The sequence below is a fragment of the Aspergillus niger genome (genome assembly GCF_000002855.4).
Source record: "Aspergillus niger supercontig An12".
Classification (NCBI taxonomy): Eukaryota; Fungi; Ascomycota; class Eurotiomycetes; order Eurotiales; family Aspergillaceae; genus Aspergillus; species Aspergillus niger.
This window is the reverse complement of record NT_166527.1, coordinates 1,272,099-1,299,464: the sequence shown is the minus strand read 5'-3', so window position 1 is coordinate 1,299,464 and position 27,366 is coordinate 1,272,099. Positions and strand designations below refer to the sequence as shown.

The 27,366-nt window shown below is 49.0% G+C and overlaps 12 protein-coding genes and 1 non-coding gene across 13 annotated transcripts; 6 read left to right on the top strand and 7 right to left on the bottom strand.

Moving 5' to 3' along the window:
* Window positions 1-51: 51 nt before the first annotated feature.
* Window positions 52-2,751, bottom strand: An12g05220 (uncharacterized protein; the record flags this gene model as incomplete). Its single annotated transcript, XM_059750891.1, has 8 exons — window positions 52-590; window positions 658-838; window positions 903-1,078; window positions 1,135-1,408; window positions 1,474-2,213; window positions 2,288-2,412; window positions 2,482-2,604; window positions 2,702-2,751. The coding sequence occupies 8 exons, from the start codon at window positions 2,749-2,751 to the stop codon at window positions 52-54; spliced, it is 2,208 nt and encodes a 735-aa protein (XP_059604460.1).
* An 816-nt stretch (window positions 2,752-3,567) lies between these two features.
* Window positions 3,568-5,113, top strand: An12g05210 (uncharacterized protein; the record flags this gene model as incomplete). Its single annotated transcript, XM_059750890.1, has 3 exons — window positions 3,568-3,892; window positions 3,987-4,277; window positions 4,350-5,113. 3 exons carry the CDS (start codon window positions 3,568-3,570, stop codon window positions 5,111-5,113), a joined length of 1,380 nt encoding a protein of 459 aa, XP_059604459.1.
* Window positions 5,114-5,915: 802 nt separating this feature from the next.
* Window positions 5,916-8,335, bottom strand: An12g05200 (uncharacterized protein; the record flags this gene model as incomplete). The annotated part of the gene is made up of 4 exons (XM_001395553.3): window positions 5,916-6,637; window positions 6,705-7,603; window positions 7,660-7,968; window positions 8,022-8,335. The coding sequence occupies 4 exons, from the start codon at window positions 8,333-8,335 to the stop codon at window positions 5,916-5,918; spliced, it is 2,244 nt and encodes a 747-aa protein (XP_001395590.3).
* A 162-nt stretch (window positions 8,336-8,497) lies between these two features.
* On the bottom strand, window positions 8,498-10,205 carry An12g05190 (uncharacterized protein; the record flags this gene model as incomplete). Its single annotated transcript, XM_059750889.1, has 5 exons — window positions 8,498-9,336; window positions 9,397-9,665; window positions 9,730-9,901; window positions 9,957-10,032; window positions 10,074-10,205. The coding sequence occupies 5 exons, from the start codon at window positions 10,203-10,205 to the stop codon at window positions 8,498-8,500; spliced, it is 1,488 nt and encodes a 495-aa protein (XP_059604458.1).
* A 402-nt stretch (window positions 10,206-10,607) lies between these two features.
* An12g05180 (uncharacterized protein) lies at window positions 10,608-11,746 on the top strand (the record flags this gene model as incomplete). Its single annotated transcript, XM_001395551.1, has 3 exons — window positions 10,608-11,103; window positions 11,169-11,650; window positions 11,717-11,746. The coding sequence occupies 3 exons, from the start codon at window positions 10,608-10,610 to the stop codon at window positions 11,744-11,746; spliced, it is 1,008 nt and encodes a 335-aa protein (XP_001395588.1).
* Window positions 11,747-13,506: 1,760 nt separating this feature from the next.
* An12g05170 (uncharacterized protein) lies at window positions 13,507-14,592 on the top strand (the record flags this gene model as incomplete). Its single annotated transcript, XM_001395550.3, has 3 exons — window positions 13,507-13,936; window positions 14,029-14,337; window positions 14,444-14,592. The coding sequence occupies 3 exons, from the start codon at window positions 13,507-13,509 to the stop codon at window positions 14,590-14,592; spliced, it is 888 nt and encodes a 295-aa protein (XP_001395587.3).
* An 894-nt stretch (window positions 14,593-15,486) lies between these two features.
* Window positions 15,487-16,813, bottom strand: An12g05160 (hypothetical protein; the record flags this gene model as incomplete). The annotated part of the gene is made up of 7 exons (XM_059750887.1): window positions 15,487-15,638; window positions 15,825-15,899; window positions 15,974-16,055; window positions 16,142-16,215; window positions 16,321-16,384; window positions 16,519-16,605; window positions 16,652-16,813. 7 exons carry the CDS (start codon window positions 16,811-16,813, stop codon window positions 15,487-15,489), a joined length of 696 nt encoding a protein of 231 aa, XP_059604457.1.
* A 244-nt stretch (window positions 16,814-17,057) lies between these two features.
* Window positions 17,058-18,514, top strand: An12g05150 (uncharacterized protein; the record flags this gene model as incomplete). Its single annotated transcript, XM_059750886.1, has 6 exons — window positions 17,058-17,235; window positions 17,278-17,305; window positions 17,347-17,543; window positions 17,601-17,743; window positions 17,822-17,987; window positions 18,072-18,514. 6 exons carry the CDS (start codon window positions 17,058-17,060, stop codon window positions 18,512-18,514), a joined length of 1,155 nt encoding a protein of 384 aa, XP_059604456.1.
* A 479-nt stretch (window positions 18,515-18,993) lies between these two features.
* Window positions 18,994-20,331, bottom strand: An12g05140 (uncharacterized protein; the record flags this gene model as incomplete). Its single annotated transcript, XM_059750885.1, has 1 exon — window positions 18,994-20,331. The coding sequence occupies one exon, from the start codon at window positions 20,329-20,331 to the stop codon at window positions 18,994-18,996; it is 1,338 nt and encodes a 445-aa protein (XP_059604455.1).
* A 401-nt stretch (window positions 20,332-20,732) lies between these two features.
* Window positions 20,733-20,851, top strand: 5S rRNA. Its single transcript, XR_009468038.1, has one exon. It is a non-coding gene; the product is annotated as a 5S ribosomal RNA (ribosomal RNA).
* Window positions 20,852-21,120: 269 nt separating this feature from the next.
* An12g05120 (uncharacterized protein) lies at window positions 21,121-22,313 on the bottom strand (the record flags this gene model as incomplete). Its single annotated transcript, XM_059750884.1, has 3 exons — window positions 21,121-21,456; window positions 21,524-21,633; window positions 21,881-22,313. 3 exons carry the CDS (start codon window positions 22,311-22,313, stop codon window positions 21,121-21,123), a joined length of 879 nt encoding a protein of 292 aa, XP_059604454.1.
* Window positions 22,314-23,189: 876 nt separating this feature from the next.
* An12g05110 (uncharacterized protein) lies at window positions 23,190-25,096 on the bottom strand (the record flags this gene model as incomplete). The annotated part of the gene is made up of 3 exons (XM_059750883.1): window positions 23,190-24,904; window positions 24,953-25,001; window positions 25,052-25,096. 3 exons carry the CDS (start codon window positions 25,094-25,096, stop codon window positions 23,190-23,192), a joined length of 1,809 nt encoding a protein of 602 aa, XP_059604453.1.
* Window positions 25,097-26,156: 1,060 nt separating this feature from the next.
* An12g05100 (uncharacterized protein) lies at window positions 26,157-27,312 on the top strand (the record flags this gene model as incomplete). The annotated part of the gene is made up of 5 exons (XM_059750882.1): window positions 26,157-26,212; window positions 26,305-26,732; window positions 26,824-27,040; window positions 27,119-27,176; window positions 27,217-27,312. 5 exons carry the CDS (start codon window positions 26,157-26,159, stop codon window positions 27,310-27,312), a joined length of 855 nt encoding a protein of 284 aa, XP_059604452.1.
* Between the last annotated feature and the right edge of the window lie 54 nt (window positions 27,313-27,366).

Genomic DNA, 27,366 nt, shown 5'->3' with positions numbered 1-27,366 from the left:
CGACCCAACCAAGGAGTAAAAATGTTTTTCAATCGTGATCAACACCTGCATTCATCCATCCCATTGTGGCACTCCTGGATCCAAAACGCTACACCCCTCCGTCTGCCCAATCTGATTTACCAGCGAGAAAAACTCGTACGAGGAAATCCCGATACTGTCCAGAAAGCCGAGGCTAGAAGCTTGAGCCAGGACAGACGGAGACCCTGGGACCGAAGTTAATGGTACTGGACAAGCTGCCAAATCTCCCGGCTCTTGGGAGCGCTCGACACGGCCCGCAATCAGATAATCCGAGCCTAGCTCAGACTGCGGTGGCACCGCAGCCAAAGAAGTGGGTAGAGTAAGTGTCTCAAGTCCCCGCCTCTCGATCCGCTCTGCTACTTCCCGGAAGAGCTTTTCGAGCTGGACAAGTTCGGACTTGCGCGCTGCGGCGAGTTTGTTTCCGCGCTGGATCATTTGGTCAAGAATCAAGTGTGCGTCGTTCATGCAATTTTGATTCTCGCCCTCCGTAACGTTGGGAAAGACGGCACCAGCCATGGCAATGTGCATTGCTGCGCCGTAGGTAAATTCCATGTCGAAGGGTAGGAAAACGTCTGAGTTTATTGTGTTAGGTTAATTGTCCAAGAGCTTTTTCGAACGCTATGGAGAGTGTAATCGCACCTAGTAGATTGTCTTCATCCATGAGTATCTGCAGCGTTTTGATTGCTGACTTGATACCCGCCCGAATCAGACCATCGGTAGGGGCCACAATGCTCTGCCAATCTTCCGGTCCGTGACCCAGCCGATCCAGTCGCTCTTTCAGAACTGATAGTAGCAAGGGGCGCGTGGCTACTATTACACACTGTAATTTGCAAGCCGTCAACATATAGTAGTTTTGGTAGTTAAGTGCGGACATGTATACAAACCTGGTGATATAGCAGCGTGACATGCCTCGTCCCTTTCGACATGGCGTCTACTGAATTCTGGAAATTCACTTCAATGATGCCCTCGATGTCTTGGGCTTGGCTCGCAAGGACTTGTAAGATCGATCGGGTGGTTTCGAGGAACGTCCCCAGCTGGGTTTGACTGCATTTGTATATAGCTGCCAGCGGTTAGTCGGATCTATATGATATGACCTCCTTACGGGGAATATCATACAAGAGAGGATATAAGAAAGCAGATGCGACAATCTCACTAAAAGGCCAAGCGTGGCATTGCTCTGCGTTGTTGTCCCAGGTGGGTCGAGGAGGGTGGTGATATCACTATCCTGAAGAGTCATGGACGCACCAACTGATGATGAGATATGCCGGTCCAGGACGTAAAGCGTCCACCAAAGATCCCGCGATCGGGCGACAGTCTCCGCTCCGAGCTCATCTTCGGGGAGTTGAGTATGCATACCATCCATTTGTGCTATACGAATGGCGTGCCCAATCTGACCGAGAGAGCGATTAGCATGACGATGGTGAAGAGCAATACCGTATGAGCAGACAAACTCACATAAGAGTATGCTGACGATCGATGATCGATGCAATACAGATACAACCCTGTCAACGCGAGCACTTCAATGGCCACGAAACCGCTGCGGGACAACGTTGTCGGATCAGGCATTAGACTCACAGCCCGCACAAAGAACTTTGCCCCTGGTGGCTCTTTGTTGTCGCCACTTGAACGATAGCCCATGGGCAAAAGGAATGCATTCCCAAACGCAAGGACTAGTAGAAACTGAACGAACCATAACCGGTTATTACTTGCCTCCTTTGCCGCGTCTCCACGGTAGAACTGCTGGGTATGATGCACAAAGTTGGCTTCATCGAGAAGACGGAAGTTATGACCCAGATGGAACTTGACAGTATTAAACAGGTAGAGTGCATAGTCCATTGACGGAAGATTGCTGACGTCAGGGTGCTCATTCACCGACATGGGAGTCCAGTGAATAGGGTACAGATCGCCGTCAAATAAATCTGGCGCGCTGCAGTGCGATACAATTTGGAGTTTCTCGGCGATCATGAATTTCAACCGCTCTGTGAATGACCACGTCGAGGTCGGAGCGAGCCAGGCTGATAGTTTTATCGTGTTAATCATGTTGAAGAAGGTATCGGTATTGGGGATGAGAGACGTACTCCATTTTCGCTTGGTACCATCATTCTTTTTTATCACTCGTGATGGGAGCGTAAATGGGCTTGTCCATATCGTCCTTGCCGTATACAGTTGTGTCGGGTTTTCTGCAGACGGAGAAACTTTTGAGTTTGCAGGGGTTAGCCAAGCAATATTGAGGGTGCTTTTGCCTGTGAGGTCTCATTTGGCATCGTACCATCAATATCTGCATCCGACCCGAAGGCCGATGCTGAGGTCCGCTTGATCGACTGTCTGTCCGGCTGGATGTCGGTATCCTGCCCTTGGCGCTTGCTAGCTCTACCCTGTAGCTCTCGCAGATATCTGTCCATCCTCGTAGTCCCATTGTCAGTTTTAGATGTCGCATGTCGTAGAATAAGATAACCTACGAACCTCTCAGTGACAATGACTTTATTCACACCTTCTACAAAACGACACTCGACACGCCTGCGCTGACAGTTGGCGCATGGCTCTTCACCGGTGCATTTGATTTTGCTCGTACGGCACGCAATGCATCTGTTTTATGTGTTTCCAGGTTTAGCGATAGGAACGCGCAGTGCCTGGTCGGAGATAATTCTGGGTAACTTGCAAGGGGTAAAAGGATGAGCCTTACGCGTTTGACGTCCGCTTGAATTTCCGTGAGGTATTCCGAATATCTGCCATCGCTTAGAAGAGCCTCAAGCACGAGAGATAGAATGGATCATGCGATCAAGACATTTGGAAAGTGCTAAGATCGAGTGGTAAGCCTAGATGATTATGGGCTATCGCCAGCTGGCGCCAACTCGAGATCTCGCTTGCCGAGCTGTGCTTAACCCCGCACTTCTCAGAAATCGTGGGGAAAGCGTTACTTATTTCGGTTAAGACACCCCTCCGCTGGAATTGAGTTTAAGATCGTGGAGGGCACCAAGTTGGGTTCTAGTTGTTTAGGGACTAAGGAAGATACGAGCGCTCTAGACAGAACGTCACACGTGATAGATCTGGAAGCCTCCATTTTATCTTATCTATCGATCATCACCCCGGAGCACTCATATGCGACCGGGGGATCCTACGTCTATCGCAGCCGTAGGGCTAGCGAGAGGATCCCACCCTTTTACAAGGTTTACCAAATAACCACAATAGGACCCCACTGGTTGTAGCACAGAAGATGTTTAAGACCCCAGACAATTTACGAGCAGCTTAGTGCACCTACTAGACCAGGGATCACCTCTCTCACAGGTCGCGTCTTGGATGTATGCACAGTGACGCGTGACAAGTTGGCTAGCTGGACCCCTCGGCTCGGCTCGGGTCGAGACACCCGAGATGAATGGTGGTTCCGAGACAAGAGATAGTACTATCGTCTCCAAATGATCACTGCTATAGCACCTTCCGATCAGTTCAAGATTCTATGTCAAATAAAACACTCAATTTCCCAGGCCGATTATTGCATCTTCTGAATTCCTCCAGAATATTCCCTTCTATCCATACATCTCTACCGTCATCATGTTTGACCTCATTGTCGTAGGCGCCGGTTTCTCTGGCCTTCAAGCCGCCATTACAGCTCAACAAGCAGGTCTTTCGGTCGTCGTCCTCGAGGCACGCGATCGTATTGGCGGGAAGATCTGGAGTGTTCCACTTGCCACTGGTCGCGGGTACGCTGATTTGGGTGGTGCCTGGATCAATGTCAACCTGCAAAAGCGTGTGGGCGCATACATCGAGAAATTTGGTCTTAAGACGGTAGAACAGCGGTTGGAAGGAAGGGCGATTATGCAGGAAGATGTGAACGAGAGGTTCGAGTTTCCCTTTGGAGTCGCACCGTCTGATGTTAGTAAACCCTCTGTTCATCGCTATGGGATGTCATGCTCCAATTTAACAATCGATAACTAATGTGTTGTATTCGATATTGCAATAGTGGACAACAGAGGAGAAGGATAACCTGGCGAAGATTCGAGATCATATCCAAGCCGAGTCGTTGAAGCCTGGTCCACCCCGGGTTGAGGACGACAATGTCACTCTCGAGCAATACATTCGTAATCTCGGAGCAGGGCCGAAGACAATCAAGATGGTCAATCTTTGGGCGCGGGTTATGCATGGCTTGGAATCGTCCGAATACTCCGCTGCTTGGTTCATCGATTACTGTCGCTGCAACCACGGCCTTTTGGCTATTCGCGCGGACGATTCGAGTGGTGGGCAGCATCTTCGGTTCAGAGATGGTGATAGACCCAATTTGCCCGAAAAATATTGGAAACAACAAAGCTGATTAGACAAATACTAACATCATGCAGGTTCCCAATCACTAGCCAACGCCCTCGCATCCCTCGTCGGTCCCTCCAACATCCACCTCTCTTCCCCCATCGCCACTATCGAGGATCTATCCACGCACACAATTGTAACAACGACGACTGGAAAGTCTTTCACAGCCCGCAAATGCATTCTCTCCATCCCCAGCACCATGTACAAAGAACTCAACATTCAGCCTCCTCTCCCGCCGCGCGTGCAGGAAGTCACAAACGCCACCGTGCTCGGCGACTACAACAAAGCCATCGTCTGCTACGACCGACCCTGGTGGCGGGATAGTGGGCTCAACGGCTACTTTGCCTCCTACAGTGGTCCGGTAATTCTGGCTAGAGATACCTCCGTCGATGAAGTCCGGCATTACTCTCTAACCTGCTTCGTAAACGGCCAGGCCGGAAGGGAGTGGAGCAAGCTCATTCCTCATGAGCGACGAGCAGTAGTCATTAAGCAACTGGCTAAGGTGTTCAACGCTGGCGACAACAATGACCATGAGGTGTACAAGCCGATTGAGGTCTTTGACCAGGTCTGGCAGCACGAGAGGTATAGTCGTGGGGCGCTGGCGCCGATTACTGCACTGGGCCATATGACGCAGTTCGCGGATGTTTATGGCAAGCCTGTGGGTAACTTACATTTTGTCGGAACTGAGTATAGTAATGAGTGGAGGGGATATATGGAGGGAGCCCTGTGTTCTGGAGAGGTTGGTGCCGCAGAGGTTGTGAAGGCTTTGAGTGGAAGGGGAAAGGCGAGTCTGTAAGCGTCCCAAAAGCTGCAGTAGGCAGGTTAATGCGATAGACGATGTTTGGATGTTACTAGAAGCCTTGTAAATGGTTGAGATGTTGAATTCAGAGTCTAGGAAATTAACCAGGACCGGCTGAGTGACAACTACGCAAAATGTAGCGTAATTATTTATGTCTGGCGGAGGGAACGAAAAGCCACTTCTACTCAGCCGCGTCTTTTGTTTCAACTTGGATCATGAGTTTACTTTCCATATGAATATTCATCCTGCAAATTTGTATTGATATAGACCCTAGAAAGGAGAGTAGATGTAATTCCTCCAAGAACTTGGTCCTTTCTGTGTGTAGCACGATTACATTCCTCCACGGCAAACCATACTTTGCTATCCAAGGGCTTCTTGACAACCGACAGCCATAACGCCTCCTGTGATCAAGTCTATCCTGGCATACTCAGCAGCCTACTTGAAGATACATATATTGTCTTATACGTTCCTGAACAATCGCTAATACGACACTACGAGCTGATTACCCAGAGCACGAAGCCTTGAGTAACCCCCCTTGGCCGTCAGAAACCCAACGTCTTCTAACGCCGCACACGGTGTTATAGATGCCGAGCCTTTGCCAGAGAACCATCTGTTGTGGACGGGAAGGAATTTTATCATCATAACTTGGAAATTCAAGCTCAGTACAACGGGAGGTTATTGCGCATAATGGCCCACAACTTCAACGGCCATGGAAGGGAAAGTATTTGTGAATGTAGTGAACAGATCTCTAGGAGACTAGGTAATTCACTGTGTGTTGTTAAATGAGATGAGCCGGTGATCAAGGCGGCAGATTCCATAAGAAATCGAGCTCCGTATCAATAGTATCAGGCATAACTCCTAAATCCCCAATTAAGGACCCAAAGGGCGCCATGGAACTGTCAAAGGGAAGAGAGAGCCACTGGTCGTCGCTCAAAAGGTCAAGACCGTCATAATCCAGGCCCTGTACGGCAGGACTCGTACTATCAGTTCTTATAGGTAAGGCCTCTGTATTCGGATCTCCCATATAATGCTGGCTGCTGGTGCCATTGCCCTGCGCTGTTCTGGGACTCTCGTCGAAGGGCGATGCATCAAGGAGACTTTTCCGGAGACGGGTTACCAAAATTTCCAGAAGCTTTGCATAGCGACCACCTAGATGAAGCTCATCCTCGGCTAATACCTCCTGTAACTTTGCGATCGTTGACTCTAGTGCTTCAAGAGCTTGACAATGTCGCACACGGGTGGTCCCTAGAGCCAAAGCCTTGAGAAGGAATATCGAACTACTAGCCATCCGGAAAAAGAGGCGAACGGGCATATACTGCAATAGCCCTCTTCGGCTCAAGCTAGATATTCTATTGAGGATCTGGGTGCAGCCGTCAAGCACGGCATCCGTGTATCCGCAGGGAGCAGCGTTGTCTTGCGAAGACTGATGATCGAGCCTGTGCTGCATGCCGATGGAGTTTAGTATGGTGTATACATGTTGGTAATCGATGAAAAGAGTGTCATTGAAGCTTTGTTGTTCTACTATAGGCGTGTTAGTACAGCGCGTTACCAAGTAAGCGATCGCGATTCGCAGACTAAACGAGCATACCGTTGATGGCCTCGAAGCTGGATCGCCACTTGGAGAGCTCTTGACTTTTCTCATTGATCAAAGAGCTGACTGAGGCATCGGCTCTAGCCTCCCTCAAGATGGCGGCATAACTAGACGTTATTGACCTGAAGATATGCATGAGGCATACCCATAGCTCCATAGGAGTCCACCATTTGGCGTCTGCAGTCAGGAGACTGCTCGGTGAGCTAGAGCCCAAGGAAATGAGTGAGTCACACCCAATTCGTGTAGATGCAATATTTGAAAAGATCAGTAGCAGACAGGGGAGTCGTTGTCGCCTCAGTTCCAGATTTTCAAGATATATTCTGCTATCTGATCGATTTTGATTCTCTGCTAGTGCCAAGGTTGAATTATCTTTGAACACGCCCAACTCATGGGCAAGCGCAACGGCCGCACTGAGTATCATCCAGGACATACGCTCGAGACGCTTCGTCGGCTCAATAACTTCTTGTTGCCACTGGACTGAAACAGAGGGCTCATGCTCGCTGTCTAGCTGTGGGTCGCGCACATCCGGGTTTGTCAAGATCAGATCCGAGTCCCAACCATCGCTCTCTGGGGGAAAATGTAACGACTTGGGATACCATTCACAGAGTAACAATAATGCCTCGATTGTTCCTAGGGTTCGTGTCTTGGCTTTGGAAATCTTTTCCTGCCCGAGCATGACTCGTAGCAAGAGATGCTGGCAGTGCTGACTGAGACGGTGATGAATAAACGAGGATCGTACTCGCCCAGCCCGACCGGGAAGAATGTGGTAGCGTGAGGCCAGGAGGAGGATTGTGCAACAGAGGAAGGGCTCTTGAGTCACAAGCCAGAATTGGTTTGAGATAGTAGCATAGAAATCTGTCAGGATTGGCGAAAGTGGGCTGAGATGAGTGAAGAACCTGTTCATTTTCAAGCTGTCAGGATACAGTCTGTCTCTTTGAGGAGGGCGACATACCATTCTATCAAAGATATGGCCTCTTGAGCTGTAAACCACCCCATCCGAACGAAGCGGCAGGCATTCCACACACGAAGAGCGTCTGGGTAGTTGCTCTCATTGTCCTCAATGCTCGAGCATTGCGGTGCAGCGACTCCGATAGAAGGTTGGGATTGGGCCGCCGCTTTGAATAGCAATCTCATGGCATCCTGTTCGTTCGACACCACCGTCTCCAACATGGACGGTGATAATTCATTCCCAGTATTAATTTGTTCGAGATGCAAATTATTATCGACTCTCAGGTTGTCATCCTTTCGCGTCTCATTTGTACTATTCGGATTAGCGACTACTCCCCACCGGGTATTTGTCAAGACGGGACCCACGGTGGACTATGTGCTCCGTCCATATCATGGCCCCCTCTCATACTGAGTGCCGGACTAGAAGGGGCATTAGGAGTGGCTGATGGTAAACATGTATTCTCTTTATGTCCTCTAGAGGTGCCTCGCGACCAGGGTTGTTTGCTATTAAACATACACCGGATGCCCTTCTTCTCGCACCTTTCGCATGAAGTTCCGATGTCACTGCGCCTGCATTTAGTCTTGCGCTTCGCGCAAGCTATGCAGGCTTGATATGTTCTCTGATATTGGTACTGGCTTACTGCTCGGCTGCGAGAGGGTCTGGTGGGTTTGCGTTCCATGATGACGGTATACGAGAGGATGTTGGAGGAGAAAAGGAAGCCGCAGCTCGGCAATTGCCAAATACCCGCCCATTTTTATATTGCACTAAACCTGATTTCGGGTGTTCTTGCCCCACGCCACTCAAGGTTTAGCAGACTAGTTACAGCACCTGCTCTTCACTACTAAGTGATATACCGAAAATTAGGATCATCGTCCCCAGCCTCCGTCACATCAATAGCATGCTCCCTAGTAACCCGACCATACAACCGGTTTCGTCGAGCATTTTCGAGTCTCAATTTGCAGTGCAGCACGGCGCCAAGAACCACCACCAGGCCCGTCAAACCTGCGCCCGCAGCACACCCACGTGTGTAATTGGGGGCATCAGTTGCAGGAAATAATGAGCTGCTGACGAAGCTGGAGCACTGCCCGAAGATTGCTAGAATTGCCATCCCCGCTCCTCGTTTACTGTCGCCGCCCTGGTTATTCAGTAACCAGGTGATGTTAATCGCCAGAGACGGAAACACTCCACATGTAGCTAGCCAAATCCCGGCATATCGTACCCCATCTGCGTTAGCATCATGTACACAGGCCAGCATCAAGTAACCAACCAATCCAATCGTCGAGAAGCCTACTACTACTAAGCCTCGGTTGCCCAAACGGTCCGACAGGAAGGCGGCTGCCAAACAGCACACGAAAGAACCCAGATAGGGAGGAGCTGTGAGGCCCTGAGCGTGGACGGAAACGTAGCCCATATCTTCAATGAGAGTGGGCAGGAAGTTGGACAGACCCGCAAAGGAATAATTGCAACAAAAATGTATGATCATGTGCACGTAGTTCTTATAGTCTAGGAGGCCACTCCAGACTTGCTTCCAATGCACGCGGTCTTTCGCTGTGCGGTCTTGCGCTGTCAAGCGCCCAACTGCATCTCTTTGTTGCTGATCATCCAAGAACCAGGCCGACCCGGGGCTGTCAGGAAGGAAGAAGAAGACCACGATGGATATTATGACGGTGGGTGCACCTTCTACATTGGAACACACTTTCTTAGAATCAAGAGGCACGGGTAAGAGGTAGAAACACTCACCGATGAGGAACAGATATTGCCATGGCTCGAGTCCTTTTCGGATCTGGGTAATACCATACGCCAATGCAGACGCAAAGCAGTTCGCGATTGGAGACATACCCAGAAGCACGGAGACGCGGAGCCCAAGTTCATGCCGTTGGTAGAATAGGGAAAGGAAATAAGGCGCCCCAGCGCCGAAGCTAGCTTCGAAAATGCCCAACAGGCACCGACACACGATAAGTTCGCCGAGATAATGGACGGCGCCGCTACACATGGCAGCGGCACCCCAGCTGTATTCAAACAATACTTTAGCCTCTGTTGTATGACCATGAAATGATATAGGGGACTGCTCACCAAATGCACAACACTGCCACATAGTAATGTGCGGGAAATAGTCTCCATAGAAGGTTGGTCCACTCGAAGACGGTATAACACAGATAAAAGCTGTTCAGAACCCAAGACCAGTCCGAATCATTGAGATGCAGACTCTCTTGGAGTCCGGCAATCTTGGCGTTGCCGATGTTGCCTTCAAAAGAGAATGAGCAATGTGAAGTCTGTCCATGGGGACATGGTACACTTACCGCGATCCAAGTATGACAGAATATATAAGACGCAAAGGAGAGGCAACAAGTGTCGATCAAACTGAACACAACTGAGCTTCACTCTGTTCATAGCAGATGTAGATATGGATGGCTTACCTTCTGAACGATTGACTTTTGTTCTTCTAGACTGACTTGAAGCCTTTGAAGCGAATTGTCCATGCAATCCGGATCCACTCCCTCAACGTGCTGACTATGTGGGACATCGATAGGTTTAGAAAATTGACTCATACTTTGTACATTTGTTCATGAAAGGTAGGGTTGCTTGTAGTTTCTCCATTCCAAAGTTCATGTTGTGTTCAATGGCCCCTTTTATAGGACCACGGTGCTATACTATGATGAAGAAAGAGGGCCTGCATGGTCTTCCCCGCAAGCTTGGGCCTACCAGGTCAATAGATTGCGTTTCCCCACGGGGTTTATGCATTAAACGAGGAAATGATACTCTTATTCACAACTGCCGACAGTGCGGAGCGGGGTTACGGATATTGCCAAATACCCGAAACTTGAAATATCCGCCGGGAATTGAGGGCTTCATAAAGTATCAAGTGTGCACCCACGTTCGTCTCGAGCCCAATCAACTTGCAACTGAAGTCTCTTGCCCTACTTCAAATAAATACAAACTTATTCTCGAATATGTCTGCCAGCGAAGTGCCTTACCCCTTCCAGTTCGACTCCCTGCGGACACATGAACCAGGTGTTGGACCACAGGACGGCACCACCCAGGATGTGACCGTCAAACTTCCCAACGTGCGCGGCCGAATCCCATCATTGCAAGCCTCTCGACTCCGTACGATGATGCTCGAGGCACATGGGGACCCAAACAAGATCCTTGCACACGCCTGCTCCTATGACGGTCTTTCCTCCCGCTTGGTCGAGGAGGCCGGGTTTCCCATGGTCTTCCTTGCGGGTTACGCGGTTGCCAGCTCCTATGGCCTCCCCGATACCGGGTACATTGCCATGGCAGAGATGTGCGACAAGATTCGTGATGCCGTGCGACAAGTTTCTGTTCCCGTTATGGCGGATGGTGACACGGGATATGGCAGTCCGCTGAATGTTAAGCGAACAGTGGAGAGCTTTGCCGCTGCTGGTGCGGCTGGCGTTATGATTGAAGACCAACAGTGGCCTAAACGTATGTCTGGCATTGCTTTCCTATCCTCACATGACCTTTTCGATGTTAACTCGGAATCACTTTAGGGTGCGGCCACACCAAAGGCAAAAGCGTAGTATCGCGCGAAGAAGCCTTCGCTCGGATCAAAGCCGCTTGCGACGCACGTAACCAAGGCCTAGATATTTTTATCTTGGCGCGGACTGACGCTCTCATCCACGGGTGGGACGAAGCCATGTCCCGAGCCCAAGAATTCCGCCGTCTGGGTGTCGATGCAGTCTTCGTTGAAGCCTTACCTGACCGCGAGGCTATGAAACGCTGTGTCCAGGAAGTAGGAATCCCCATATTTGCTAATATTATTGAAGGAGGAAAGACCGAAAACCTGTCCGCGAAAGACCTCGCACAGTTGGGTTTCTGCGCTGTGGCGTATCCGTGGACGTTGGTCGCTGCGCATTTGCGGGGGCTGCGCGAAGCCCTTGATGGGTTGAAGCGGAGCATGACTGTTGGAGCGCCACCGATGATACTGACATACGATCAAGTCTGTGAAGGTGTTGGGTTTAATGAATATTGGGTGAGCGTTCTCATTCATCCTTCTTCGCTTCAGGTGACTTGTGCTAATAACTGCTGATATTCACAGGACCTGGAGGAGAGATATAAATACGAGTGAGCATGGGGGTTTTCTCGTGGAGGTCAGATCATATTAAACCTTGTGATGAATGATTGTAGTTATAGTGTCTCAAGGCGTCGAGCAATACAAGACATATACGAATAAGGACGGAAATTCCTCTCGAGTCAACTCGGCATCCTTGACCCGGTGGAGCCAACCTACCGTTCCATTTTGGATATCCTACTCAACACAACCTCCTTTTGGTGGCCAAGCGAAATTCTGCAGGACCGTTGCATCGTTATATCCTCTCCAGCTTTTTATATCGAGCTCTAGTCGTATGACGACGAACGAATACACACTGATATATACCAGTCATCCCTAAAATCGGGATATTCATCGAAGACCTGGATGAAGCGACCAGACAACATCACAAGTTTGTACGAGTGCTGGATTATAACCGAGTTGAAACATGGCTTCGCGGCTGCGCGACGTGATATCAAACCATCAATCCCCCCGGATGAAACTGTAGATGCGCGCCATTGCATACAATGTTTCCGCTACGACATACCTGTCAGCCTCTGAACTCTGTCGATCATAATTAGGCGTAATTGTAAGGAAAGTAACGTTTAGCTAGCAAGCACTACTTCAGAATGGGGCAGTGTTGACACTAAAAAACTGAGCGGTGGTTGGGCGTTTGAACTAGCAGGGTTGGAAAAGATACTATACTAGTCTTGGGCTGGTCTCGAAATTAGTAGCACGGACCTCGTAGGTCCATTGCTTGATTTGTGAGTCAACGCCAGCAGCCTAGTCAAGATCTACTAGTAATCTTCCCAACTTGTCAAGATGCGAGGCTGGCAGTCTCTTTTACCTAGATCCGCATGAGTTGTTCGTTTTATCGGCGGTGCTTTGCTTGGTAACGTCAGGCAACGCAACGGGCGCCGAAATTAGACAAGGTGAACGAAGAATGCTGGTTTTTGGGCTGCTTAATTTCTCGACCCTAGCAATAATTGCGTATGGTAGTTAGTTACCTTGATAACGGGGATTGAGAATTGTAATTGGTTATAGTAATATATGTTTGTTCATCTCGCTGCTCCTTACAGTGTTGCAGAGCGCTAACACTGGAGGGAAAAGAAATGGGTGAGATTATGCCTGATTACCATGGACCATGGTAGAGCCCCTTTGATCTAGACCTTCATATCGAAGGCAAGCCGGCCATGTGGCTGGCCCTATCGATTCTTACCCGTGAATTGGTTATGGAAGAAATCCAAGCGCTGGGAGCTGTTACGACGCCTTGGACAGATGCCTGTTCCACTTCTGAGCTATCGGGAAGTCTTAATAATAGGCACGAAAATACGGGCTCCGTTGTTTAAGACACAAAATATAGTAAGGGCAACTGAGTAGGACGCACAGGCAATAAATGATTATAGGAATGTAGTTTTGCCATCGGTAATTTATTAGATCTATACTACCAAGCTGATCTAGCCCCAAGGTTCTTTGTTTCTAGCGTATTACCCGCCAGCTCGTCCAACAGTCAACTGAACAAACTAGTATCCAGCTAGTAATAATATTTCTGATGTTAGCACTAACTTATTGTAGCTAACCAACACCCAGTAAATGTCTCCTGAGCTATTTTCTAATCAGAACCGAGTCAAATCGCTCTCAAAGGATCCACCCGCATCGCCAGGCAAATACAGCCTTAGCACATAAATAGGCTGCGGCACACACCAAACTCTCACACAATGCGTAACGTCCACCCGCGCCTACCTTTCCCTTCCAAAGAACCCTAAAATACCTTCTCACTACCCCTCCACTCCACCACAATGGGCCAACAACCATCCGCACCCCGTCCAGGCACGCAGCTCCAAGTGATCGGCGGGGGCCTCTCCCGCACAGGAACTGCCTCTTTCAGCGCCGCCCTGGAGATCCTCCTCGACGGGCCCATCTACCACGGCGGCACCCAAACCACCATGGGTCCGCCCGTCGAGATGAAATCCTGGATCGAGATTCTGCGCGTCTGGCTCGTCGGCGACCGCACCACAGCTCTTTCTCTCATGCGGCGTCGCACCGAGGGCTACGCCGCCATCACAGACTCCCCTGCCTCGCACTTCGTCCCGGAACTAATCGAGCTGTATCCTGAGGCCAAGGTCATTGTGACCGTGCGGGACAGAGATGCATGGGTTAAGAGCATGGCGCAGATCAGCTCGTTGGCTACGATGTGGTTTTTGAGGGGGGTGTTGTTGCCGTTGCCTGGTATGTACTTTACACAGTATTTTTCAACTACGGGAACACGAAAACATGCGATAGATCGGAACGTTTTCTGACAAGAGTACCTTGATGTTAAGGAATGCGCCACTTCGTCACATACATCGAATGTCTCCAAGCACAGTGGGACACTCGCTACGATGGCTGTCGAGATAATACTTGGATTTATGATCGTCATATTGAGTGGTTGAAGGAGGTTGTTCCCGCTGATCGTTTGGTTTTCTTCAATGTCAAGGAAGGCTGGGAGCCGCTTTGTCGCGCGCTGGGGAAGGAGGTTCCTAAGGATATTCCGTTTCCGAGGGTTAATGACTCCCAGGCAATCAACCGAGTGGCTGAGTATCATATCAAGCGTGGGTTGCTGCGTTGGGCGGTGGCTTTTGCTGTTGTGGGTGTGCTTGGGGGATGGTGGTATTTGGCGTGATGCTTTGTGAGGTTTGTTGTGAAGTGCATACGCCATAAATGTAGTAGTATGAAATTGTTGATGGTATAAAATAGATGGTCGCCGTCGACTCTTTAGTATCAGATTGTTCGGTATTGGAGACCTTCCTACCGGTTATGAATTTTCGCTGGCTTTGAACGTGCAGAGATCCGGATCTAAGCACATGAATATCAAGGAAAATCGAGATAAGCTGCTTATGGCCTGAAGTTGAATTATCATTTCATAAACTGGGGTCCCTGAATATTAGGGACTGCCAACATGGATAGGTCCGATGGCCTACCCAAGATATCCCAACCTACTGTGGCTGTGTAGTTGGAGCATTGGGCTTTACTAGCAGCGCATAACGCCAGTATACGCAGACAACCATCGGGTTTCTAGCCAAATGCCGATATGGTCACTTTGTTCTTCCTGAGCCAGTCAATGCTTGCGGTCCGCAGTAATAGTATATCTAACTCTACCAGCTACAGGCTTTCAATATATATGATAGTTTAATGGCTCATAAGACAATTTGGTAAATGAAAGCGAGCCTTTATCTCGTCTAACGAAAAGCTCTATCATTACTTAGAGCCCACATACCAGAGGGAGAGAGAGGAGTGAGGGAGCGAGGGAGTGGGGGAGAGAATGAAAGAAAGGAAAGGGAATCATGGTACGTGAATATTCCATGCACGCAAATGTTCTAAGCCTGCTGGAGTGGACCAGAAACCCTGGAATGAGCACCTGAAAGGAATTTACACAGCGAACAGCAATGTAAGGAAAACAAAACAATGAATAAATAACTTAAGAAGACGAGAATATAACACGTACTTAAAGAAGCAAGGGCAATTCAGAAAGATGAGACAGAAAACGGACTAATATATATTGTGGAACATCTTTCTATCTGCGCTGGATGGATACGCTATACTATGAGTATTCTTATTACACTTTACAGCGCTTCGACATAGATAATATTAGTATTAACTGGGCTATCAGAACTTGTGAAGACTCAAAATTAAGTCAGATATTTGTTAATGACCCAAAATCTCGAACATACTAGAGTGATTTTTGTATTTGCGATCGCGATAGATGCCGCCTGACTGTCACCCACCATCTGCACTATATGCTAGATCCTAAGAGGGATTCTACTACCCTTGATAGTACGACCCCATCTAGAAACTAGTGCTGGAACATTTCTATCTTCCCACTGAGGGTAGTGAGGCGCATCATTTTGGGCCCTCCGGGTAGAGGTCATGGCGTCGAGGAAATACACCAAGCCTCAACACGGCCACTTCCAAAAATCGGCTGTAAATCATCGAACGGACACGGGCAAGGGTTCTCACTGACATGATGAATTCTAAGAGGGGACAGTTCCTTGGAAGGTCCACAAGTTTTAGAATTAGCCAGACCCTAAGTGGTCTTCCAGAGATTCGGGGTCTGGCATAAGATGGCTCCACTAACTACGCGACTCTTCTGCTACCCAGGAACAGGCACCAGCCAATTTGCTCTCGTCATCGTGAAATCTCCCCAATGGAGCCTCTGATATGAAACGGCAACTCTCTCCCTATCTGTGACCTCGACGGTCTTTTGACACGTCTATTCAAGGAGAAAACCCCGCTTGTAATAGACACCGCCATGGATAACCCTTCGCGAGAGTTCCCGCTCTTCCCTGCTGGCACGATGCTGCGACCAGACCTACATATGCGAAGAAAAAAGGACCTATTCTGGTTACCGATATTACATCAGTAATACTTAGCGAGGCAGGAACAGATGCAGGCAACGTGACATTGCTCTCTTGCGTGATTTGCTCCGAAAGCTACTCCAACAAAGGCTACGCAAGCATTCGTGCCAGTTGCTCCACGGGATTAATCAACTCCAATGCCTAATAGCTCGGCACTGATTGGAGGCGGGGAATTTGTGGGGTCGGAATTTGCAGATCCCGATTAGTTAGCCGCCGTACCTGCTGCCATCATGGGGGTTGCGGCAGCAGATATCACCGCATTGATTGTGTCCTCGCTGGGCAACTGCTTCAACCAAGTAAAATTCTTCGTGATTTGCCACTGCATGTAAGATGCTTTGCATAGTTCAGGGTTCAAACTATGGTAGCACATGAGGATTGGTATAGCCTGACTGTCGACTGTGTGCACCACACCCACACCTCTTCCTCTTTCCTACGATGCCAGCCCTGCTTCGCGTAGCCATGGATACATCTGTTACAGGAGACTTCGTTACCCATGCAGATCGGCTATCTATACGCCTTGGCATTGGCTTGGCGCCAATTCAGTATCTACCAGAGACTTGGCCAAGCAGCTGGAATAGCCAACAACAAGAGCTAGAGTTCTATCCATCTCGTTATGTGGATGCCTCGTGAACGCGTACACTGCGGCAAACAAACTGCCAGAGGCGGGAAACTCATACGCCCTAAGACCCAGCAAGCAACTCTCAGCGGCCATAGACTCTGCATGTGTTTAGATGACGATATGACTGGTGGATATATTGGGATCGAAGCATCGAAACATGAATGTGGGACGGGGTGACGCTCACCCCTTCTAGACCTCGAAGGTTCTCTCGTCGTCAATATCGGAGCGGCAGAAAACATATATAATGATCAGGGACTCCGAAACCTTGAGTCTATCGTCCAGAAACTCAAGTTCATTCTTCAGTTACCAGTTTTCACTCCTTAATACCCCTCTCAAGATGGTTCACTTTCTTTCGCCTTTGGCCATTAGCGTCGCCATACTGGCGTCTCTGGGACTCGGTCATCCCGGACACGATGTTAAGCAGGAAGCTGCTGAACGGGCTGAATTCCTCAAGCGTGCACCTGCGCAGTCTCGCAGCCTTGCCCAATGTGCCTCTACTCTCAAGGCCCGGGGGGGTTGAGGAGGGTAATGTCGCTCGTCGTGCGAATACCCTCCAGAACCTGCGTCGCGAGAGAGGACTGACCAGTGAGTATTGTGCCATAACTGCTATCTTGGACTTGACGCAGATTCCTTTTTCAATTTATTGTACGGCCAACTGACAGGTTAGACACCCAATACCTCAAGGCTCGTGATGTGGACTCCGTCCTCGATACCGATCACCATTCCAACTTGACCGGTGTCAACCCGTCAACCGATCCAAGTGTCCTCTTTGCATCCGGCGGCACCTGCATCGTCCAGCCCGAAGTGACTCAGGGCCCATACTGTAAGCTTCAAAATCCCCCCTTCAACCGAAATCAGCATCTGACAATGTGTTCTGCAGATATTGCCGGAGAGCTCATTCGTCGCAACGTGGTCGAGGGCCAGACCGGTGTGCCTTTGTTCATGGATATCCAGCTCATTGACACCAACACCTGCGAGCCACTGCCTAACATCTACACGGACATCTGGCATTGCAACGCAACTGTATGAGCCTCCCAAGTTGTTTCTTCATCATAGCTCAAGTACAAATTTCTAACCTCTCCCGCTCTTTGCGGAAAGTAGGGTGTCTACTCCGGTGTAGTCGCGAGCGGCAACGGCAACACGAACGACGAGAGCAACCTGAACACCACCTTCCTGCGTGGCGTCCAGCCCAGCGGAGACGACGGAGTCGTACGCTTCGAGTCGATCTTCCCGGGACATTACACTGGCCGTACGGTTCACATTCACGGTACGTACACATACACATTACCCCCCTTCCCTTTACCTCATCACTTCCTTGAAACACACCCTAACTAACAGAACCATCCCACAGTCGTGACCCACCCCGCCAACGAAACCAAGATCCTCCCCAACGGCACCATCGCCGGCGTGTACGACGGCCACTCCTCGCACGTGGGCCAAATCTTCTTCGACCAGGACCTGATCACTGAGGTCGAGAAGACCAGCCCCTACTCGAGCAACACCCAGAGCCTGACCGAGAACTCCGATGACAGCATTCTGGAAACCGAGGCAGACACGACTGATCCTCTCATGGAGTATGTCCTACTCGGTGACAGTGTTTCCGATGGTATCTTCGCTTGGATCTCGATCGGTGTGAATAGCTTGCGTGATGACTCCCTGTCTCCTGAGGGGTACTGGACTGAGGACGGTGGAGAGGTCAACGATGACTTTGAGATGAACATGGCTGGTATGGGAGATATTGCTGGGGCGGTACCGAGCTCCAGTGCTTCTGCTTCTGCTACAGCCTCTGCTTAGTGGTTGATGGTCGATTCGGTTTGGAGAGTGTATGTCTAGGGTTAGTGGATTGGCATTGGGTGCTTGGTCTTGTCAATGATGACGTCGGTGGTGTGTGATATATAAGGGGCCCTTCAACATTATAGCCTATGTAGGATAAGCATACTTACAGTTCCTAGCAAGTACTATATTGTCAAGATATACCGACCAACTTGCGCGGTTCCAGCATTTTCGGAAGGACAAAATATCTTTAGATTTGTTAATTCGGACATAGTTCCAACCCAGATAGTAAAAGCTAAAGTAGATGGCATAGTTTCTGCTACTGTGTTAGGATCGAATAGGCATTGCCTGAAGTCATCCCATCAGTCCTTCCCAGGACACTAATTCGTCAAACTCTGCTCCCACGCTGGCATAGATCGAGAAATAATATGGCCGTTTCCTAAAAATTGCCATATCAGAAGACCCCTTTCAGTTGAGCATTCGCGCTAGGGAGCATTCTATTAAGAAGATTGGCGACTCCAAGCTTTATCAGGCCATTTAGTACCCCCCAAATTCCTCTCTGTATTTATCGTCAGCGAGTAGTAGCATCTTCCTGTATTCTCATATTTCGTCCAACCGCAATACTTAACAGAGCGCGGCGAGCGAGCTTTATCCCACCCTGTAAAGCTTGAGCCACCATCATGGAATATTTGTCGAGCAAGACCATCAATGTCCTTGTGCGGACACGCCATAAGAGATCGCAAGCTCTTGGAAAGAAATTCGCCTGTTGTATAAATACGATAGGAATTGTACAGATAAAGCTCCCAGCCGTCATCATCATACAAAATATCTGTCTGAATTTTGACCTTAAACAAAGGGTTTCCGTTAAACACGCAGAAATGTTGGAGATCATTCTGTAGCTTTCGACTGCTAGGATGGCTAAGAGATTTCTTTTTGTCGAGACGCACCAGCCTCTTTTCTTTTTTGCACAACTGTATCAAGTGCAGTTTATCAACGAACGTGATTCTGGTACACGGGCAAATCTCAACTTCACCGGCATATGGCATACAGAGAAGACTGCCGCTTTGAAAGGAACATCTACTGCAACATTTCGTTCGCTTCCTACGCGTATCCTTGAAATCCCGGAGAGCCTGCCAGGTAGAATCTGGGTGAAGAACTTGACAGTCGCGGCAGTATCTCCAATGGGCGCTCTCGAGGCGAAGCAGGAACTGTAGTCTGGGTTGTTGCTTGATCTCGGTGTATATTGTTTTTCGCTTTTCGATGGGGAGTAGCTGATGAAGCTGGATTTTCTGCTCCTCAAAGTAGGCCTTGAGACGGCATAAATTATATCTGCAGCTTAGTCCGAAGCAGATCAGATCTGGGGTGGAGAGGAATTCGAATATCTTTTCAACCACCTCCGGAGGGAGGACACTAAATGAAGCTCTGTGTTTCAGATGGAGGTTTGTCAACATGGATTGCATAGTGTTGTTGAAAGTCCTCATGATTTGAGGTTTGGGGGCCCTTCTGTGATTTGGTAACTGTTGGGACATATCCCTCCGTCGACTGATGGGATAGGCGCGAGGCTTCATCTTTTGGGCAATAAATATAATAAAGTGAATACTGAAACGTTGAAAGGCTGGGTGAATGAAGAGGGGGGAGGAAGGGAAAAATTCTTCATCTGCAGTCATCACAAGGTCCAGAGAACATATGTCGACAACATGACGCGGGTGATGAGATGGAGGCGCAAGCACCGGATCAGCTTGCCGTCTGTGGACGTCGGTTGGTTCTAAACCTCGAGCACTGGCTAACCTACCGTAATCCATCAATCTTACACTGTATTTCAGCTCACAGTGTAACATAGTTCTAGAATAGAAAAAAGGGATGAAATATTACCTTATAACTTAGTGTTTGGGGCCGACAGATGGATAGCCTGATATCGTATTAATGAAGGTCAGGTGAAAGGATCCCTAAGGCGGTGTATTAAGCCCTTAGCAGGTAGAGATGCTCCGATCAGGTGCCTAGCTACGATGGATGTTCGGATACCTTTTTGATGGCTAGAAAGCAAGCCGATCTGAGGCCTTCTCTACCGGTTCGAGCAGTGAAGCTCAAGTAATGATTATGGATGTAGCTAGAGGTACATTCCAACCCCCTAAAACATTTCCCAACCGTAAAATGAACATTTCCCATCCCAATAACACCATTAAATTTGGCATTGTAGTCCTTTTGAACGTTTATATACTATTCACAGTATAAGTCTGGCACATACGACCACAGGGTGTGGAAAATAGGGCTTCCCGTCCGCTCAGCCGTACTCAAGCCACACGCCGGGAGGTTAGTAGTTGGGTGGGTGACCACCAGCGAATCCCTTCTGTTGTATGTAGACTTTTCTTTTTTGGACTCTTATTATACAGTATTTATGTTTAGTGAATATGTTCAAACATTTTCTGGTTTTACGATGCGTCCCTCAGCGACAAGCCTTATTGTAGAGACTTTCAGGCTTTCATCGGGGACTCTATTGAGGCTCTGATTGACTCTGGTCGACAGAAAGTAAGGAAGATGTTAGGTACACCATGTTAATTCTTGCTGTTCAAGGAAGTGGTTTAACACCGGCGGCGCATGAAGACATTGGAAAAATCAGGCCAGTCCAGTTAAACTTCCAGATACCCACTTTCGAGGATTTCACGCACTGTAAGGCGCGCATTTGGATCTGGGTTAAGAACTTCCACCAGAAATTGGATATCTTCACCCGAAACACCTTTCTCAATCATGGTGTTAGCCCACATGTATGCCTCTTCCGGCTGTGGAGTAGGCAAAAATTTGGCGCATTGCTCATCCTCAGCGTAGAATGGCACAGAGGACAAGTCGAAATCAATTGCAAGCTGATCACGGATGACATTCCCCTTCTCTGCTAGGGTACCGGTCTGAATTGAATCGTACATCCCCGGTGACTTGAAGTCCACCTGTGCTTGAAGCAATTGCGCCAACTGTAGATCATCTTAGTAGTGATCGCAACATAGACGAAAAGTTTGTCTTTCTGCCGAGATTACTAACTATTACTCCCCAGGACCAAACATCTGTACTCGAAGACCATGGTTTTCCAAAGTGAACTTCAGGACTTCGATATGTGAGAGAAGTGATCTCTCGGGTAGATGGTTTGCTAACTATAAGGGTTGTCAGACATACTGATGCAAAAGAGACTCGATGAACAAACCCCAAGGCAAAAAAAAAAAAAAAAAGTCACATACTAGAACCACAATCTGCAAGTCTGACAACCAGATCGCGGACATTCTCATTCGGCTTCGAGGGATCAAAACCCCCAAGTGCAACATTCTCGATTTCAAATCTTGGAACATGCCATTGTTAGCTTTCGATTGCTGTCTGTCGGGTCTCTGTGATGTTTATTCTTACCAGTGTAAACCAGGCCTTTCATATGCACTGTAAATATGCCGAGAAGGACGCCCTTCATTATCCATTTGATTTCTTTCGTAGTAAACGGCCTCACATTTCGAGCATCCCAGAGCGAGTCCGTAAATGCTTCAAGGACCATCATCAGGCCACTAGGCTCCGACTCAGGGACATAGTCAACGAGCTTTCGGATCATGGGATCCTTTGCAAAAAGCCTTTGCATCTCCAGTTCATGCTTGAAAGCAGAGAGAGCACCGGACCAGGATTCTTCATTTTGATCTGCTAATGGCCGTTTCATAATGTACTCAGCGTCGGGTTTAGAATCGTCAAGTCCCAACCATACATTGCAACTTTTGCCGCGTACTGTTCCAAGGGGCCGGACAAGCCGGTACCGTCTTCCCGCTTCACCCTGGCAGATCAACCCAGCGGATGCCATGCTGGAAACTGGTGCAGAGAATTTTGATGTACAGATTTGGTAAAAATGTGAAAGGCTTGGTTGTAGGATGCGCGGTGGGCGATGAAGAAAACATGGGCGCCCTGCCTTCATCTCGGCGCGTATGTGACTGATTCTAAGACGACGTAGTTGCAACGCGAGTGTTCGTTCCATAGCCGCCGCTGCCGCCGACCGCGCTTTTTGTATGGCTCGCTTCCGTAAGTTTTCGTACTAACTGCTGTTTTTGTTTTTGCTTGTGCCTCCCTATTTTATCGGTAATTTGACGAGCTTGTACCAATCTGCGCGTTCAAGACTTAGTACCTCACGAGAGTTTTGAAATAGTAAAAGGTGTGACTCTGTGGTGCTAAATCGCTATAGGTAGAGACAGGTGGATGTACGGAATTCACATAGATCTACACCCAGGCCACTCATTACACCCGTAATTTGACCCAAAGCCAAATACTGTGCGTTACATCAACGGTTCAAGACTTCATAAACACTTGATCGACTAGGCACTGGATTACTTAAAGACGGTATATGAGCGAGGGTCAAAGCTGTATTGTGGTATACCAAGGAAGGTCCTGGTCTGCAAGCCTTCTATCTCAGGGTGTCCCAAGTCCTAAGACTGCGATACATCCTACGAGATTATATCAACGGCGTTTAAATGACGGTGCTCCTACTGAAGGAATACATTAGCATATCCCGGTGGGTGCTAGACATCGAGAAACCTAAGACAACGGCAGTGGCAGGCTCGTCCGTAATAAGAGGGGAGGTAGGGACGGGGGAAGAATGGGAGGGAGACACAAGCCTATGTGTGTGTGCGGGAGGGGAGCATCATTACAAGCTATACAGGTGGATTATGCATACCAACTGCACAGGTTACTGCAGAGGCCAGCTACACCATTCCGAGGGCCAAGTCTTGGGCTCCCGAATTGATGGCCAGATAGACTCGAAAATCTCGCTATCTTCACTCCTTATCATAACTTCCTGATCATGACTGGACTTGAGCCGGTTTTCCAACTGCAATCTACCATCTCCGAGCCACTCGACCTGCCATGCACCCGCCATCTTGTGACTAATTTCCCCTGCAGTGACTGGTAGACGGTGACCGATGCCCGTGCGCACCCTCGACTTTCCGAACTTGCCAAGGAGCGGATGTATGCGGAGCAGCTGCAGACAACTACCCATCCGCTGGCTCTGCGGGCCCGTTCGGATGCGATTAAAAATTGCCTTGGCCAGCGATTCATCGATGGCTGAGTTGATCATGCAGTCCCGGATGGTCCATTTGGGGATCTGGCGGGAGCGGTATGGGAAGAGCTCTTCTTCGTATGCGCTCAGCTCCCGCGGCGGAACCGGCGTCCTGTCGTCGGCCTTACTTGCCGCTAGGCAGCTGAGGACGAGATCCAACGACTGTAGCGCTGGGAACAGCGCCAGAGCATCGTAGGCTCGCGCCTCAATGGGGTGGCCTCTGTGTCGCTGCACGCCGATCCACAGCGTCCGCAGGGAAGGGCAGCGGGCTGCAATGCGGGCAATGACAGCTGGGCGAAAAATGGGAGCAATATATCCTTTATGTGAGAGCTTAATCGCCTTGTCTATTGGTTGGAACTGTGCGCGCTTGTAGTGCAGCTTCAACTCGGTCAGGGTTGGGCCGTGTCGGTCCAGAACGGCGGTGGGAAGTATCGCCGGGTCGTATCTTCCCAGGAGACAGAGGTATTCTAATGGTGGGAGAGCGTCAAACATCCCCTTCACTGCTGGTGGCCAGGATGGAGAGCCTTTTGGTGGGTTGAGGCTAAGTGTTAACCGCTTCAATGCTCGGAAGGCCTGCAGTTCCGTGATGGCCGTCAATGCGGTTATTTCCTCAATTGTACCCGCCGCCCACGCAGTGAGATAACCCAGATCAGTAATCTGGGACCACCTTTCCACCTGCTTCGCAGTCATCTTTGTGACCAATGGCAATGACAATATCTCCAACTTCGCGCGCGGAGCCTCAGCGACTTCGCTCTCTGGCGGCTGGAATGGGGGCCAGCGTGTATATACCGAGGATGTCCTATGCAAGGTTTTGACACTGATCTGAAATGATAAATGCTTTATATGCCGCGCTTGATGGAGAAGGTCCCGCAGAACGCGATCAGGATCCTCTCTAAAGGCCCTCATGTGCCTATCATCATGGCAAATGACCGTAACGTCATGTAGCACAGGGGATTGAAGCCATTTGGCCCGCGCCTGAATCCAGCCAGGACTAAACCGACGAAGAGGGAATACAGACACACGACAGTAGGGATGCACCTCCGCGACGACATCCAGAAGCTCAGCATAATCTGCAAAAGCCAGGATCTTCAAATTCTGCAGACATGGCAGCCGCTTCACCAGGACGATGGATGGGGTCCAATCACCTTTGAATTCACACAATAGTGGAACCTTGACATCTTCAGGAAGGCTTTCTTCGAGATAATCGCCTATGCTCTCGTCCGAGACCGGCAGACTGACGGGAGAGCTTCGGGCAAGAAGTGTCAGATGTCTAACATGCGGCAAGATTCGGCTGGCGTCCAGCAGCTGGAGTACACGAATTTGGGGCTCGTGGGATTTGAAGGATACTGTGATGCTTTTATAGAGACGGGGCGCGACAATCTGACTCCACTCACGGTTGACCTGTGATAAGGCTCGCAGGGCTTCCCGCGACACGTCGCCCACCTAGGCCCCGGGATCAGCAAATCTCAAAACGCGGATAGTAGCACTCTTACTGCACCTGCCACGTAAAGCTTCAGCTCTGGTGGCAGACTGTCCATGGCTCTTAGTTAAGATAAGCCACAGGCGATGAATTTGATGGAGGGGACCAACATGGCAATAAGAATCACATATGTGAGTCACATGAATCACGGGCGTGGAATCATGATCCGGCCTGTCCACTTCACCGTAAGCACTAGTTTTCAGGTATCTTGTCTCCCAACTAGTCTACTGCGCCGAAAAGCAGACCCAGGCCGGTTCAGAGAGCTCGTGTGTCGAAAGAGAATATTTGTCAAAATCCATCCTTTTGTAACCACACCTGAAGAAGCAGCGATATCGTGCTATGGAAGGTAGACACTTTCATAATGAGTCTAGACAATATCACTCTTAAAACAACAAGTTGGGTCGTTGAAAAAAAAAAAAGAAAAAAGAAAAGAAAAGAAAAGAAAAAAGAAAAGAGAAAAAAAAGAAAAGAAAAAAGAAAAAGAAGAAAAAGAAAAAAAAACAAGAAAGCGTTGCAATAATACGATCAGAGAGGCCCTACATACAGCGATGTCACGGTGGACACGACGTTAGTGATATAGGCTGTAATATATGTCGTCAGTAGATCGCATGGAATCACTTTATCATTCAAAAATACGAATTCAGAGGCTATGCTTACTACATTCTATAATGACTCATAAGGCGGATAAGGAGGAGACAAGGAAAAACGCTATTTGCAGTGTGATACGGGCTACAATTAGCCTACAATGCCCAAGGCCTGGATGTGTTAACTCCAACGACACGGCACCACCATACTCTCCACTTTCACATACAACGCTAACGCTCTAGAGACATTTATTTGTCTGATTCAACACACGTTCTTCATATCCCAATTCAAGGGCCCAAAAGAGTTGGTTTGTCTATACTGGCATCTTCTTGGGCGAGGAGGAGCTCCATGTGGGTCCCGGAGGAGCTCCGTGCACTAATAGTATAAGCTCGGTTATTGTGCTATCTGGTTCTTGATAAGGCTCAACTGACCACTCCGACCTTCTTTATGAGCGAATAAAGGAAACATCTATTTCACCTCTAGGTTATCAGTAGATATACCCACCAGCCCTCGTGATCTGTTAATCCCATACAATGTCCACAAACGACATCCGAGGCCGACTTGCCCTAATAACCGGTGCCTCCGGAGGGTCAGTTTTCTCCTCCAATCAATCCCTGGGAATCTAGTCCTCCAATTGGCCCCAAATTGAATCACCAGAACTAATAAGCCTCTAACTATCAGCATCGGCTCCGCCTGCGCCCACAAGCTCGCCGAAAATGGCGCCCACCTAGCCCTCACTTACTCCACCAATCTTGCCGCGATACAATCCCTCCACGCAGATCTGCAATCTCGCCATCCTGATCTTCGCATTTCCACCCACAAAGTCGACCTCCGCTCCGCTACCGACATCACCTTATTATTCGACCAAATCATTGCCCAACATGATGGCCACAGCCCCGACATCCTCATCTCCAACGCAGGCACTGGCAAACGAATCACCAATATCTGGGACATCGACCTATCAGACTTCGACGACATGATCACTACTAATCTCCGCGCATCATTCATCCTAGTCAAGGGCGTGGTCGAACACATGAAGGCGCAACGTTGGGGCCGTATTGTTTTTATGTCGTCTATTGCCGCTTATGGGGGTGGTATTAATGGGTGCCGTAAGTTAATCCCTATCAATTCTACTTAACATATGCGTATAGGGAAAACGAACATTACTAATAGTGATTATATGATATATAGATTATGCAGCTTCCAAAGGTGGCCTCACCGGCATGATGAAGAATCTTGCTACCAGACTATCTGAGTATAATATCAGCGTGAATGATGTCGCTCCCGCAATGATTGGGGATACGGGGATGATACCGAATGCCGAGGCTGTGCCGGAGGTGGTGAAGGGGATCCCGTTGGGGAGGCTGGGGACACCGGAGGAGACGGCCAACGTGGTTCTGATGTTGGTGACCACGGGGTATATGACGGGGCAGAGTCTTTTGCTGGCGGGAGGGTTGAGATGAAATTCCTGCTTGGTTGGCTGAATTTTTCCCAGATATAGTTCAAGAACTGGGTTGACAATGGAAGGAGAGGTTGGTTTTAGAGAGGTGTGGGTGCGTAGAATTCTGCAGAAATTGTTTCTTTATTTAGTAGCTGGATGCATTATCGCAACCGAAACTACTATGGAAAGTGATTGTGTTAGAACAGTATCCCAGGTGTGACAGTGCTAACAATGAGTGCTATAAGTAAAATATATAGTAATAAAGAATTACCTTACGCACCTAAAATGTAGGTATTCCAGTG